The 16516-nt window shown below is 36.9% G+C and overlaps 1 protein-coding gene across 7 annotated transcripts in view; it reads right to left on the bottom strand.

The window, feature by feature from the left end:
• The window catches only part of STXBP5 (syntaxin binding protein 5), a 109771-nt gene that overhangs the window by 58068 nt on the left and 35187 nt on the right, over positions 1-16516 (bottom strand). For all 7 annotated transcript variants that reach the window (XM_063329256.1, XM_063329258.1, XM_063329259.1 and 4 more), the window contains exons 5-7: positions 9504-9638; positions 8434-8497; positions 6347-6430 (exon numbers count right to left, since the gene is read on the bottom strand). In XM_063329256.1, the coding sequence (XP_063185326.1) occupies positions 6347-6430; positions 8434-8497; positions 9504-9638 (283 nt within the window). The remainder of the gene's footprint in view (positions 1-6346; positions 6431-8433; positions 8498-9503; positions 9639-16516) is intronic.

Here is a 16516-nt window from a genome sequence, read left to right as displayed (position 1 = left end):
CATATGTTCATACAGGAAGAAAGCGTGGATAGTGTTCCACTGACCTAGCTTCCTAGGCAATAAATGAGACTGCCGCACCACAACATGGGAATTTGCTTCAAGAAAGCCTCCTAAAGGTGAAGTAATTTGGAATGAAACCAAGCAGGAACCAACAAAAAGATACAGTAGGATTCAGATTCTTCCCTGAGGAAATCACATATGTATATGTATTTTTCCATAAACCTCTGATCATGCAGGGAGTTTGACCCTTGTTATTCCTTAGCAGAGGAAGATCATAGCATTTGGACCCCTTGACACACTTGAAGTTTTGAGTCAAGAAGAAATGCATCAAATGATGGTGGTAGACTGCACACAGCCCCCCAGATTACATGTTTTAAGATCAATGTCCACTACAAAGTGATGAGAGAGGATGTTGCGAGAAAGGGGCAAAGCGGTTTTGGCACCATCGTGAACAAGTCAAGGACGACTCCATCACAGCCTTTGACTTCCGGGACCAGTCGATGGGCCGAGCCTTTCTTCGCCCCCATAGGGACGCCCGTGGGTAAGACTTAGGCTATACCAAGTGCTTCCTTGGGAAACTTAGAAATCTCTCTAGAGAATCTCTTTCCTACATTTATAGCCAGGCTGTATTGTTTATAACTTTGTCGCATGTTTTGTATATTTAACAATATCTTTATTTGCACGTGCTTTGCAGACAGTGTATTTATCACCAGCAATCATAAGAACCTATATATCTGTTGCTTAAATAAACTGCACTGTTTAAGTAGCTAGTCGTTTCAGTTTCTCATTGAATGCGACCAAAGACTCGAGAGTGGCCGTGCTAGTTCATGAGCACGACTAGACTGAAGGTGCAGTCCACTATTAGAGTATCCAAATCATAACAGTTTTATACATATTAAACACAACTGGACTGATAGTGGTGGATTGGGCACCACTCAGAATTTAAACCTAGCCACACCTAGTCTCCCACCTCAGTGAGGAGTGTTAGAACGCAAGGGGGTTTATTTTCTGCCAAAACCGCTTTGCCCCTTTCACCCAACAAGAGGGGGCGGCAGATTCAATGGCAAATTTCCAGCAAACAGTCTTTATGGTATCGATGTGTCTGGCCATCATGTTCATGATGCCTGATGAAACCTAGTCACCCAGTAACAGCCACCATCACTCAAACAAAACAGAGAAGTGTGTTTCACAGCACTGCTACAGGAAAAAGACTGCACAGCAGGAGACGATTCAGCGCCAGGGTCCTGACAGCTACATCTTACACCTTGACATCATGCAGAACCACAGCTGTGCTGTTGCTCCAAGCTCTGCTAACATCAGTCCTGTAAATCCCAGCAGCAACAACGTTCACACCCCAGGTAGAGCACTACAATTTCCAATAGGCACAGAATCAGTCATCACCTTTGCAGTGACTGGTGATGATGGGTTTTATGAGATTGATGGGACTACACAGATAGCCAGTACCAGAAGAATTATTTGTTTTCAATAGGGTTAGAGCCAGAGAATGTTCCCCTGGTGCTAATAAAAAGGCCTGATTCACCAAACAAGATCCCTCTGTGATTTTCCACTTCAGCAGTCTGAGACAGCACAGTCAGGGAGGAAGAAGGGAGACCAGACAGCATTTCCTATGTCTGATGAACAGCTCTGCACCAGATCTCACATGTGACGAGATTGGACTAAGTTGCTCTCTTCTTACTAGTTGTCAACTCTACACTCAGAAGAGCTCTCATCAAGAAGGAGTGGAGAACCAAGAATATATATCCTGAGGCTTAAAACCCTGCTCCTGCTACAGGGCAGAACGTCACATGTATTACCCTCTGTGAGGGAAGATGTGAAACATGTTCACGGATGGAACACAGCCCTTACAGTCAGCATACGAAAGAAGCCTCTGGCAAAGCCACAGACCAGGAAATCGACAAGAAGCAAGAGCTAGAAAGATTCTGTGCACAGAAGTATTTGAATTCACAAGGTTTGCTAGCAAGAGGCGAAATAGCAGAGAGCTTTCTCTGCTCTGTGCCGTGCTTCTCAAAAGCGGAGGAGATCTCATGAGATAAGGGATTATTCCGCCACTGCTAGACTCTGTGTGGGTACTCTCTTGAGCAAGGAAACCACTACATTGCCAGAAAGTCTGAAGATTTTCCTCATATCTTAAGTTTTCATGTGAAATGGGTCCTTCCAACTGATACTTTTCTTGGGTGTACAGGAAGAGGAGAAAAGAGTTAATTATATTGTGACTTGCTGTATTGTCACGCAGCCACAACTCATTATGGAAAGATATTGCTGGGGTGGTCGGGTTAAGACTGCCTTTTTGGGCAATCTTAGACTAGACTAAGCTAGTCAATAAAGGTTTTGGCAAAACATTACAATACTTTACGATATGTCACACTAGTTATTTGTTATTGGGGACAGAAGGGAGAAGGAGCTAAATGAGAAATTAATATGGCAACCAATTTTTTAGGCTCCTTTGTTATAGAAAGAGCAGATGTCTTAGTGCTCCAGTCAACAAGAAAAGATATTCCAGAAAAAAAAACCACAAAAGCAAGCTTAACTCTACAAGTTTTGAATTGTGTTAAATCCTGGCTACATCCATGTAAAAACACTTTGGTTACTTCTATTACATATCTTAAGAATCAGATTGTGGTTACACCTTCTGGACCACAGTTTTTCAAATATTTTTTAGTATTTAGTATTACATGTTAAGAGAAGAAAACTAATATCAGTCTCAAATGTGGAAAAAAGGAAAAAGAAAAAGTCAAGGTACAGTCAAATTTAGAATGGACACACAATAAGTTATTTCTGCCTAGAACTGTCTACTGGTTACTCCCCTCTTACCCAAAACCTTGGTTAGCTGTACCATCCGTGTCTTGCTCAATTCAGTGAATTTCTCTGGTTTCTGACTTTTCCATTCTACTTTAAAATCTACACAACTGTACTAGCCTGCAACTGAAAAGAATTAGTTGCTTACTACATATATAGACATTTCATTTTTGGTTATGTATTTGAATTGCTAAAATAGTCAACTAGAATGAACAGTTTACCTTATTATCAGAATTCCAACAATGCCAGTCAGCATTTTTCACAGTAATAGTTATGGTGTAGTTCTCTGAGACTCAAGAAGTTACCTTTTCACAGTAATTTCTTTCAGCATTAAGCAAGTGAGAATGCTTTTCTCTGTTCTGTTAAGGAAGCTGCTCATAAAAACTAGCAAAGTTTTTATTATTTGGCTATATCATTGATGTCCCTGCTTACTGCAGGGGGGTTGGAGTAGATGACCTTTAAAGGTCCCTTCAACCCAACACATTCTATGATTCTTGAAAAATGCAATACAAAAACTGTTTCTTTTGGATTTCTTAACATTTACATTCACCTGTTTGAAAGTGTGCTAGCTGAAAAACAACAAGTATATTTATATAGGCCACTAGTTAGTTAGTACTGACCATATTATGGTCACATTATGGTAACATTATGGAGTTGAACGTTCCTTTCACTGACAAACTGAGGGAGATTCTCCATTTTTGCAGCTAAACACAAAACTGAGAGGCACTGAAGAATAAAATGAAAGAAAGATACAGGAGAAGCCCCACTTCACCTGACATGCACTAAAAAAGAGACAGACAGATATATATAGCATACATAGAATCATTCACTTTCTGCAGCTTCCTATTCGTTATCTTTTCTGTATCTGATAGGCTCTTCTCTCAAGGCCATCGGTCCAGAAACAATTACAGCACTCTCTACAATGGCACCTTTCAAGAAACACATATTTTTCAATTCTGTTAGACCAAATTAATCATTTTATTTCTATGCTATTCAGGCCAGAATCCAGAAGAACTTGAAACTGCCTAACTGTATCAAATCCAAATAAAAGAGAGGGACATTCTATTCTGCCTTCCTCCTTAGAAGATTAGATCTAAATAACTTGCCCATTGAAGAAGAAATTCCTTGTCATACAATGTTAAATGGATGAGAACCAACAAGTTATTACTGCATACAGTAATTCTTTTTCAAATGAGAAATTTTTCTTAAAGGGCAATCTGAACTCACAGAAAAAGCATACTTCACCTTTTAAGACTCAAATGGCCAATTTATTTTTTTTTTTAAGCAACTTTACGTATGTTGATTCTCATTAATAAGAACAGTGAAATTCATCAAGTTCACTCCATACATCCTCATTTTTTTCTCTCCCCCTCCTATCCATTCCCAACTTACGATAATGCACATTTCTTTACCAAAGGATCTTACCTAAGGTATTTTATTATCTCTCCTGCAGTCAAAAACCAAACTGAACAGCAATGCATTCACTTATAAATCCTAAAGGAAATCAAAGATGAAAGAGCTGAACTATTCATTGCTGTTTGCAACCTTTCAAATTAGGGTTGGTTCACAAAGATCACAAGTATGGAGTCAGTTTTTAAACAAATGGTCCAGAAAATCCAACGAAAAAACAGAATAAGCAGCATTGTGTCTACCCTGCATAAATTTCTAGAAATCGCAACAAAACTTTACTAAAAGAGTAGAGTTAATCAACATATGGATGAGTATAATATACCAGGTAAGAGAAGTCAACATGCTTTTTGTTAAAGGAAATCATGTCCAGACCTCCTAAATGTTAACAGGCATGTGGCTAACGGAAACCCCAACTAAGCTGTCTACACAATTTTCAGTCTTTCAACAATATCTCTCAAAGGAAACTAAAAAAAAAAAAAACAAAACAAAACAGACCAGAGATCCTTGAATAGACGAATAATTGGTTAAGGTATCAGGAAATAAAGGCAAGCTAGAATAAAAACAGGCTGGCAGTAATTGATTTGTTCATGGATGAAGGTAATTGGTAGAGACCCTCAGAGACCTGTGCTGCTCAGTATATTCATAACTAACTCAGAAAACTAGAATAAGCATACTAAGGTGATAAGTCTGCTGACAGTACCAAGGCATATTCAAGGTAGAAATCAAGATTCCAGTGAAGAACTGCAGAAAAACTTTTATTGTCCAACTAAGTAGATGTGAAACTACAAGTAAGTGCAATGGACTTTGAGACGACAATTAACACTGAAGCATGAGACTCTGGTTTTCAGTAGGCTGTTCCAAGGAACTATCTGCTTAACACTTTCAGCATTAAAAGGATAATCCAGTATCAAGATCAAGAGACAAAGAAAGCAAGACCAAACAATTATTCCACACCATAAATCCAGCACGCCCACACCTTGAATATAATATGTTGTTGTGTTTGTCTTTTATAAAACAAAGATGAAGTAGAATGATTAAAAAAAGAAAGTTAGAAAAGCAAGAAGAGTAAGAGGTATAGGAAGAACTTGATTAAGACTAGAAAAAGATGGAGGAGATACAAGTAAGTTTATGAAACAAAGAAACAGAGGGAATTAATTAGGTGCATGCAATGAAACTGGAAGGTAGAAAATTGCTCTTCACATAACATACTTTGATGTTTATACAGACATTTCTGAACACACAAAGAAACCTCATTCAGCTCTGATGTTCTAATACAGCTCTGATGATCTGAGGTTTCGACTACTTCAGAGACTCCCCCTTCAAACAAACTCTCCATTGGTAGAGCTAACAGACACACGAGCACAGGTACTGAGCCAGAACCTCCACAAAAAACCCAAATCCTGCCTTGTGAAAAGCTCATCACAGAGGTAACGAAAATACACACCACCCTCTGTGATACAAGAAACAGGCCTAGCTGTACTGAACAATGATTCAGACATTTTATAATCAATGAAATGTAATTGAGACTAATTTTATGTTATTTCAAATAAAATACATCAAGTTGCATGTTACGTCAAATGATTTTTCTTAATCTCAGTCTTTCAAAAAGCCTACATTCTCTCAAGAATCAAGTTTTAAAAAAATAGGGTCAGTCAATGCCATTATGTGTTTGTTTGGTTTTTTTTAAACTCCCCCAGTTTTATTTCTACTGAGTCTCCTGAGACTGTTTAATAATTTCTCTACCTTTTCAGAATATGCGTGAGATTCCAAATTACAAAAATTGCTATATCACCTTGTTTCAACTTAAGCTCTTAACACAGGTGAAAGTCACCTTACTCAATAATAGAAAAAGTATCTGAAAGCTTCCATCTCCCAGCCCCCCAAATTAGTGAAGAAATCCAACCCATGCTACCACTCATGGTACTTCATAAACTTCAACTCAGTGAACATTTATTTAATCTGAAGTTTCTATTATTCAAACTCTATGGCTCTTTTCTCTAAAAGTTTAAGTACTTGCAATTTCAAATTCAGGAGATGAAACAAAAAAAAATAAACTAAGTTGCTGTTAGAATAGCGAATGATATCCCCATGGTAAATAATGCAGATGAAAAAATGTTACCTCATCATGTGTGTATCTGTAATCCGCCTTCTTTGACTTCAGATCCCATAATACCACTGTTCCAGACTCAAAGCCAATCAGAAGCTGCAATAATAAGCAGATATATCAAGTCTTTATAAGGATAAGCAAAAGAATACCATTTGCAATGCCTGCAGTTCTTCCCCCAAAGAGATGCAGCATAATACTACATGGAGTAACTACAAGTACTTATGAAGACAAAAGTTAGTGAGAAACAGTGAAGACCTCAATGTTAGAGAGGTTTACTTTATACTTGTCATTCTCCTAAACTTACAGCTAATACAACTAGCATTCATGCAAAATTAGAAAAAAAATAATGCATTCTTCTGAAGAATCCTTGGAAATCCCTTTGAGTTCCAGAAACATCAACATTAAAGTGTATTCCCTCCTGTGTGAAAATGTGAGGGAGCTGGAAAAGAGAACTTCTTATTGTTCATTTTCCTCGCTAGAATTTGTTCTGCTTAGATTTGCTGGAAGAACGCATATCCTTCCTGAAGTTCTAGGTAACAGCTCACAACTGATAAGTGGCTAAAGGAACACTGAGAACATTAGTTTTTAAAGAGAGGAAAGCTAGAGAGAAATTAAAAAAGATAATTTTCCAAATAATCTTTTTGCTAGAAACAACATTAAACCATTTCTGCAGGGACTGAAGATTCAAATTGCTCATAATAATTGGTCTAACACATTGTTCAGTATTTAAGTGTTTTGCTCTCCTATCTTAAGTCACACTTCTCTTAATAAAAACAAAACAAGGTCAGCATGAGGCAGTAGTAACAGTCTTGGCAGTTGTTATATGAAAGACGAAGCTGCATTGCTGCCTTCTATAGCTGCTGGATCTCCTGTGAGATCGTTCCTTTGAGCAGTATTGCTACAGGAAAATGCTACAGCTGCTAGCATTAAGTAGCACACCTTCACTCCCACTTCTTTTTCCCCAGCATGGACTTACAAGAAAAGGCATAGTTGGGTGCTGGGATTTACTCGCTGTTGAAACAGCCTATTTCCTGTGAGCAAACAGAAGTGCCCTTAGGAAAGTCCTTCATATTACAAGTTAGAAAACACTGCCTTCACACACATGCCATTGTAGTCAAGGATAGAGCTCTAAATCAATGCCTAGAGGTTTTGCCTGGACAGTCTTTTCAGCATGTTAAAAAGGTGTACAGTTATTTCCAGTATGAAAAATAGAAGATCTTGTACCAGATTACAGGTAAAGTATTTGATCTATTTCAGTGCTATACAGCACTAAAATACCCTAAAAATATTAGACACATTTGATTTAGTAAAAAGTGATTACACTGTGAGTAATAAGGAGCTTCTTACAACTGCACAGGGGTTTTTTTTCAGCAATATTTTTCTTATTAGAAAGGAGTATAAGGTCAGATTCTAAAACACTGGTTGCTGACCTCATCAATAAAAACAGTAATTCTTAAGCTTTAATTGAAAATAATTAAAAGTGGCATGAGGATGGAATACATCAGAACAAATAGATCACTTGTCTTTTCTGAGTTGCCATAGCTTCATTGCATGCATATTCTAGGGTCCACGATTCTGCAATGCGATTCAAACCTAGTTTCTACAGAGAAACCCACTAGTTATGCACTTACTGCAGTGAACTTCATCCCAATGAAGAAAGAAGTTCTACTTGTGAAACTCTCCTTGATGGACTGAAACTCAGGTGTGTAGGATACAAGCTTGTAACTAGCATGCTATTAAAACAAGAAGTTGTGAAACAGCAACACCCAAGAGCATTATAATGTTTATTTGATTTCTATCTCACTATTTCTGCACTCAGGTTATGAATGTTCTTTTTTAGCAACTTCTCAATTTTTACCCACCATAAGTGAGTTATTTGCTTTTGTTTTCAAGAGATTTTGCAATTAAGCACTTCCTGCTGTATTTTCAGATGTTTCTGATTACAAAATTCATTCAATTATTCCAGTAACGTGTCCTACAGTTATGTATGTGCCTTGCTTCATATTATTTTCAGAGTCTAAAGCCATTATTTTCTGTCCTTTAATAAAAAGTCTTGCTTGAAAAAATAACAGATTGAACAGTCCTTAAACATATCCTACCTTTCCTTCGTCCATCGGATTGTCACTAATGTGGACAATAGGTCCTGGGTGAGATTTGGATGACCTAAACAAGAAATATTTTCATTTAATTAAAAAAAAAAATTCCCTGCCCAAAACTGCATCTCAACACAATTGCAAGTAATGCATTTCAGCATGGAGTCACTTTTATCTTCAAGCCCATAAATACTTTCTGTCTAGTTCTAGGCACTTAGTTTCTGTTTTCTTATAAGAGAAAAAGACTTATTTACTGCTTATTCACAACTCAAAAAATTGCCATTAGTTTTACAATATCTATCTTAATGTTTATTGTTACAGAATTGACACAGTTAGATAAAATGTTTATTTTTATGATAGAAAACAGGTCTTGCCATTATTCATAAACTGCCCAAGCTAGGCAATGTTAAAACAACACACAGTTAAGACTTTACGTTGACTTTTTGCTATTGAAGAAGATGGACTAACGAAGAGCTGTGTTTGTTTCAACAACCTTTGGCAAGTGATGGACTTCATATGTTTCGAAGATAACAATCTGGGAACAAAACAACCCCACAGGAACAGCAGCACACAAGTAGGTTTTCACCCGCAAAACACTATATTGGCATACACAAATTTATTATCAAAAAAGAAGCAATGACAATAGCTGTAAAAAATACACTACACTCCTGGAATAGCCTTATCTAAATTTACATTTTCAGCCAGTAAATTTATACTCAGCACGCATCATCCCTGTTACAATGCATAGCTTTATACTTTGGACTATGACCCCAAAACCATAGAAGTGATATGCCTGCCCAAGTACCAGCTGCATTATATTTTAACATATATTTTTTTTTAGTTCTTTATCACCACAGATAATGATTTTTACGTCTATTTCAGGCACTATGATAAAAAATAGTGTTATAAGCAGAAACATATATATTAATATTAACACTTCACATTTATGAGAATAAAAAAGTATTTACATGACTATTTATGTACTTTGATCATGTAATTGGTGTAGTGCAACTGATGTTAACATCTGGGACAGTTCTGTTCCCTCCCCTCAACAGCCAATACTTGATTAAACTCACAGTTCAATGGCTTTATTCCACATGATGACATAGCCTGAGAGAGTAAATGATTCCACATTGACAATGTGAATGTTTCCTCTTTCGGTGCCCACATATAGCCATTTACTTTGGAAAGGCAGATGACAAAATGTTATCCTGAAAGAGAAAGCCACCAAAAAAAGGAATTAAAGAAGAATCAAGAGGCAAATAGGAAAAAGAGGCAATAGGCAAACAGGAAGAAATAAGGCAAGAAATAAGGGAGAGAAATGTAGCAAAGCAAGTACATGACAAAGTAAGAGATGCACAATGTAAAAACTGTGAGTAAACAAGAAATAGAAATCAAGACATTCTAAAACTATTAAGTCATTCAGATAAAAATCATACAGCCACCTTTGAAAATTATCATATTGAATGCATTTACTCCATATTGCTGTAATTTTAAACTTAAAATATACTCCTACATTGCAATCTATAGATCTCCCTTTGACATCTATTTGAGTTAAAAGTTGTAAAGAACAAAGGATTTTTAGAAGTAGCCTTGTGCAGATTAAGCTGGTTTCAAGTGAGGAGACAAAGGCAGAAAATCAAGCATAAGAAAAGTTAAGTTTATATGTAACCCAAAGTATGCCCTAAAGGCAAACCTAACCCCAATATTATAAAAGTTATTTTTCAAGTATTTTAAATTTGGGGCTATTAGTTTACTTAAACCACGTTTTAATTTTCTGCCTTACAGGTTTTCTCTTCTGCTAGAAGGAAGTATCTGAACAAAACCCAAAAGCTACTGTTTGTACTAGCAGAGAACTCTTCTTTTACCACAGCTCCAGCACAAATATTAGTATTTGAAAACTTGGTTATTTCTGTCCTCTGGGGTCCTGCCTATTTCTTCAAAACTGATAAGGATGTAATGTCTGTAGGAACTGAAGCCTCTAAACTATCTGATTTTTCTATACTAACTTGAAATTTCTGGAAGCTTTCTGGAAACTGTAAACTCTATAAACTACTTTAATCTGACAAGGTCCAATATTGAAAGAAATTGATAAACTACTTGGGCTATCAGAAACGTTTCAGTAATAGGGTAGAATAATTATTCAATGGAAATTTGTTCTGTCAGCTCTAATCCTTAGCTTTACAGATTTTTTTGTTCTTTTTTTCTCCCATTTGGGCTCCCTTCTTGCCAAATCCATGCATCCCTTTACAAACCTGTTAATAACTATTTATGCAAAGAAAAGCTTTAGATCCTTTACATTAGATGCTGTATATACACTCTTAACTTCAGCACAAAAGCAAAGGCTAACAGCAGCAATGAAAAAACTTGCTAATAGCTGGAAGAGATGTTAATTTGTATTACAGGTTTCAAAAGTTAAGGCTTCTGTAGTAATACTACCTGGATCAAAAGTGTACCATTTTACTTTTTATATCACTAGTTTCCTTCTAGTTAGGGAATGCAGTTTGCTCAAGCAAATCTAATTTATCCATTTTCTAACTCCTTGATTTCTTGTGCTTGAATATTTAAGCCAAAAGGCTGCACTAACTTTTTTCATTGATGTTTCAAGAAAAAAGGACTATATACAAGATTTAAAATGGTCTTCCAACTCAATGAACCTACAGAGGTTGTAACATTTTTACTAATCATAGTAATCTGCAAATACCACAGGTTAAAGATTTGAGTTTCCCCAACATCCTTGGAAAAAACTATTTTATTGGAAGCTAAGTCACATACATCTGTACAGGCATTTCCCCAGGCAGGCCCCCAGACCTTACAGCCCAGTAACAGAGCTCTCCCACTACAAGCAGGTCATGGGAAGGGGAAAGATATACAACGTGAAAACATAAACCCTCAGCACCCTGCAACACCCCAGCTTCTTTTTGTGCCAGGATTCCATGTGCCAGAAGCAGCTGGCAGCCAGATCAGCCGGATCTAAGAACAGGGCCTAGCAGGCAAAAATAACATTCAGGAGCAGGGCTGTGGGCCTATCTGTCTTGATCCGTGAGTTAATATTGTCAATTACAGTTGTCCAATACTTTCATTATAAGTAACAATCTATTTCATGTCTTTTAAAGGTGGGCAAAAATACAAGTTGGGGCCGTAACTTTGATTGCTATAGCAAAAGGGCAACACTTAAAGAAGTGTCCAGCTCCTCAAGACTCTTGATACTCTTCTTGAATATGCAGTCATAATCAATTTACTGTCTCCTCTGTGCAAGTAAGATTAATTTCATTAAGAGTTAGCAAGCAATAAAATAATTCCACACCAAGAGTAAATTAGAGTTGAGTAAGTAATTTCACAAAATGTTTACAAACTCTTGAAGGGAGGAGGCTGAAGTAACTTCAAAATTGTTTAGGCACATATAAAACAGGGTTCTTAACCTTATCCTTAGAAGTGTGCTTTTACCGTTCTTCTACAATCAGAAAGAAAGTTTCGTCTGATTTTTGCGTAACCTAGAACAATATTCTTAGAGCTTTTATGTTTCACGGAACAACTGATGACTAGTTAAATCCAAAAGGAATTTTTCATGCTGAATCTGCTATAATTAAAGAATTACCGTTTTACATTGAATGTAGTAAATATTACTCCATTTGTAATATAGTTTTATTTGCTATTTCTTTGTTTTCTTAATAGAAAAAACTAGCTCTTCCAACTTTCAGAAACTCAATTGTATTTTGTCTGAAGTGATTCGTTTCAGATAACTGCATTTACTACAGAGTAACTTTTCCAACATAAAAGTTCATGTTCTGAGATTCCCTCTCTTCAGTGCTTAAGGCTTCATCTTAAACTACGTAGATTTTGAATAACATTGCAAATGTTACAGCCCTCTTAAAAACTAAAATGCAGTGAAGCTATGACCATCTGAAGTACCAGTGACAACCTACTAGCATGTCAACATACAGTCTACATTTAGTGACCTCGCTTGCTCTGTTGAAAATTGGACTGAGGATTAAAGGGATTCAAACTTGTTTTGAAGGATGGAAACAAAAGGTCAGGGTCTTCTTGGTGGTGAGGCAGTACTTGCTTAGTTAACACTTGGCCAAGCACAGCATATTTTTTTCCTGAAAAATGCAGATTTTTCTTTCAGAAACCTATCTCTGCCACCACAAGATTAGAATATACTCCAGCCATCGCATATTTTAGGATCAACAGAAATGGAAGTTGCCATACAATGCTCTGGCCACTTTTACAACTCAAGTATTCTTCCCCCACATACCCACAAATGGATACATACATAAACGTGGAAAACACAATCATTTGTTGGGAACAGATTCAGAGGACTACAGAGACACTCAATCCAAGTAAAAAAAAAAAAAATCTTTGCAAGTCTCCCTTGCACACAAACCCCAACTACTTGAAAACAATGTATCAATACGAAGTAGAGTACTGTACTCTTCCTCTCCTGTATCAAGCCATTCTAACAAAAATACTACAACAGAAGCACCTATAAAAAAATAGACCAGTTTTATGCATCTGAAGAGACAGCCTGGGATTGTCTGAGCCAGTGATCACAGAAAGCAGGCTTTTGCACGCAGCCCTTTCGTGGCACAACAGATTCCTCATGTTATCTCCAAGGAAGTTTCAACTACCTCAGTAAGTACAGTACATTTTGTGAAGCAGATTGAACTTTTAGTATAATACAAGTATTGTGTATAGCACCTTATTCCAAATATTTCACTTTCCCATACCTGTACAAAAAAAATCCCTTTATAGAAAAACAGGTTTTTTTTAATCTGAAATCTACAGCGTGATTTTAATATATGCCAGCACCACTGCTAAAATTAAGTAGTTATGCAGCCCCAAAACAGTCAGGGTCGTTCTAAACTCTGTTGTAGCTGTACAAAGTATTCCTCCTCACTGCATACATATTTGCAAAGCCAACCCTTACCCTGTCCCCCCCCTTCCAAAAAACCCACAAGAAATTTCACTTTCCTATGAAATGAGTTTGTAAGAGTTGAACCACTGGTTCAAGAAAACAAAGTTATATACAGAAAAGCCAGTAGTACACTAGCAGTGGAAAACACTGACAAAAGAAAAATCCTCACAAAATACTTCTTGTTCTTACCGTACTTAAAATATAAATTGTGCTATTCCTTATGTGAGAGTATTAGCAGTGACAGGAGAGTCTTTAAGAAGGCATTTGTACACGTACTGAAAGGATTTACTTTCTTAACTGCAGACCATGTGTCTTTTCTGATAATCTGTCGAAGTTTAGTTAAGAAAAGTCTTAGTTGTGGTTGTTTCACAATGTATATCAAAATAGTTATTATAGCAAGTGATAATATTCCCTAAAGGAATTTAATTACAGAAATATTAATTTAATAAATTGTATTCTTTGGTACGTAAGAATTAGGCTTTTAAGGGAAATATTAAGTAAAAATGATGGGCTGTTATCTTGAGTGTATTATTATGACAACAGAAATCCTTTTAAATTAATCTTTACCTTTCCTTAGTCTACTGCATTATGAAGCATTATATGTTCTTCAGAATTTTCCACTGCTTTAACAAAGCACAGTGACAAATGCTTTGGTGAATGACAAACACTGATAACAGGTTTTATTTTTAAGTCACTAAAACTATTTATAGAACCCTCAGGCTATCATTATAGGTTTGCAGTTACTGTAATTACACTAGCTGCTCAAATCATTATTGTATACATAAAATAAAAATTTTCTAAAAAGTTTTAAGCTACCAAAGTTGTATTCTGAATACCTCTATCTTCACCTTTCACGCATGAGATAACCACCATGTAAAACTCAGAAGCTGAATAGTTTAATTCCAATGTTAGTCTAGACTTCATGTCCATGGTCTCTTGTCGAGTCTTCAATGGGCATAAAAACATCAAGAGGCAGTGTCAGAATATCATACTGATGGAAGCAAGCAGTGGCTGTGATTTTGCCAGACTGCTGCAAGTGGTCTATTTTCAGATCCGGTAACTGCAATAGCTTAAAATACCTACCTGTACAAAAAAGGCCAGAAGGGGCAGAAGGCATATGCAGAGGAAGACCTCCTCTTCAATGCAATCCAAAATTGTCCTCCCAAAAGACCACGTGGATAAATGCAGAATATCATAGAAACTGGACCAGGTACTTCAATTCCGTTTATATCCTATAACAGCACTCCAAATGATGCTTCTCCAAACATATTTACCTGAAGTGCTGCCTCTAAAGGCAGCTGAGAAGAGCCTATGGTTCAGTATCTGAGTTGTGGTGTATTCTAGTGGTGTCAAGATGGAGTAATAGGGAAGCAAGAGCCAAGAACAGAAATAAAGTTTTCACCACTGATGCGATCAATACCAGGGCCATTTAGATAATTTTCCAGGAAAAGGCTCAATTTTAGAGGTTTTTTAGGTTGCTGCAGGTATTTGTATTTTTACAATATGGTGTCCCTAATATATTTCATGGCTTACATGTTCTTTCCTTTATGGAGTCACATTTCACCTCTCATTTTAAGAGGGCTTTTCAAGCTTCAGTTGTACTTCACTCAGAAGGGGTCTCCATATTTTTATTTTTACACAAAAAAAAAAGGGCTCTTCACTACTTGTAATGCTGACAAAAGACCAATGCACACATGCCTTTTGAGGCAAATTATTTGAAAACTAAGAAAGTTTTTCAATATTGAAAGAATTCACACGAAATACCTGAAAGATCTGAAGATGTCTTACCACTGATAAAAATCCCCTGCACTACATATTTATGAGCTCCTGTTGGTATATCTGACATGACTTAAAAAGTAACCATCACCTTTGGCATCAGAAGACACTCAAGTACCTTGCTCTAACACATGCAGTTAGGCGAAATATTTCATCTGGGAAGTCACACACTACAACTTGAAAAATGGCCATGTCAGAGATGTAGTTTTCCCAGGAGACAGAAGAATTATGCCCATCACTGATGGATTAAAGTTCGTCATACAAGCAGGGCATAAAGACTAGAGGTCAAATTCTGCCCAGGCACATGGCAGTTGTCCATTATGTGCCTCACACCACTGTGAAAGTCATCAGTATGCAGGGAGAACAACTAACAGGACAATGCAGACTGTTTCTTAGAAGCCGAAATCTCAGAGTAGTAGGACTCAGCGCTTTGGTTCTGCCTCAGTGCCAAAGGCAGCAGAAGGTAACTGATGCAACTGCAGTTCCATCAGCTGCACCAACATGTGGGACTCTGCATGCATGCACAGCCTCAAGAAAATGTTTTTCAAAGGAATCTGATCTTGCATGAAAGAGACATTCATGTTTGCAGCAAATCCAGACAGTCAAGGAATTCATTTTCTCCTGCTAACTTCTTGAAAAAAGATAGAACTCCTAAATACATCATCTAGCAGATCACTATGGAGTAACATTTTTAAGCCCACCAGGTAAAAGAAGGCTTTATATGACACCATAAAGGCAAGCAGGCCTGGTGATCATTTGCTTTAACTCTCAAGAAGAAAACCAGTTTAGAAGAGTGTAAAACATAGCTATTTGTGAAAAAACTTTTTCCTATATTAAACTTGTACTTGGTATATCATTGTCTCTCCAAAGACTTTAAAATACTTAGCTTCTCGGATGTGTTGTTTGGATATATATATCTGTAATCCTTCTGTTAATTATACTATAATCCTACCCCAAAACACATAGGGCAAAGGGGGAAGTGACAGCCCTTAAACAGAGGCTGGAAGTGAAACAGTGATACTGGTAAACAGAAAGAGGAAGAAAAAACACCACAACCAGAAACCTATGAAGAATATCATCACCCGCTCTCACAAGCAAGAAAACCTGTATGTCCTTCTGCTATCCACAAAGTGGCAGAATTGGTCAGTTTACAAATTCAGTGAGGTGGATGGAAAAATTCTCTCACAACTAATGTCTGCTAATGCACAGGTTGGGTGCAAAGTTAGTGTCTAATTAGGTAAGGTATGTGTCAAAGTTAGAAGTCTCGTTTATTAATAAGAAGTAAATACAAGTGGGGTTTTTCACTCACTATAGACAGTTTGTGTTTTAAACACAGACCTAAAGTTGCTGTTTACAGCAGGATACAAAGCCAGCAATACTTAAAGCATAACTTTG

Source organism: Chroicocephalus ridibundus, chromosome 3, assembly GCF_963924245.1.
Source record: "Chroicocephalus ridibundus chromosome 3, bChrRid1.1, whole genome shotgun sequence".
Lineage (NCBI taxonomy): Eukaryota > Metazoa > Chordata > Aves > Charadriiformes > Laridae > Chroicocephalus > Chroicocephalus ridibundus.
This window is presented reverse-complemented; position numbering and strand designations above follow the sequence as displayed.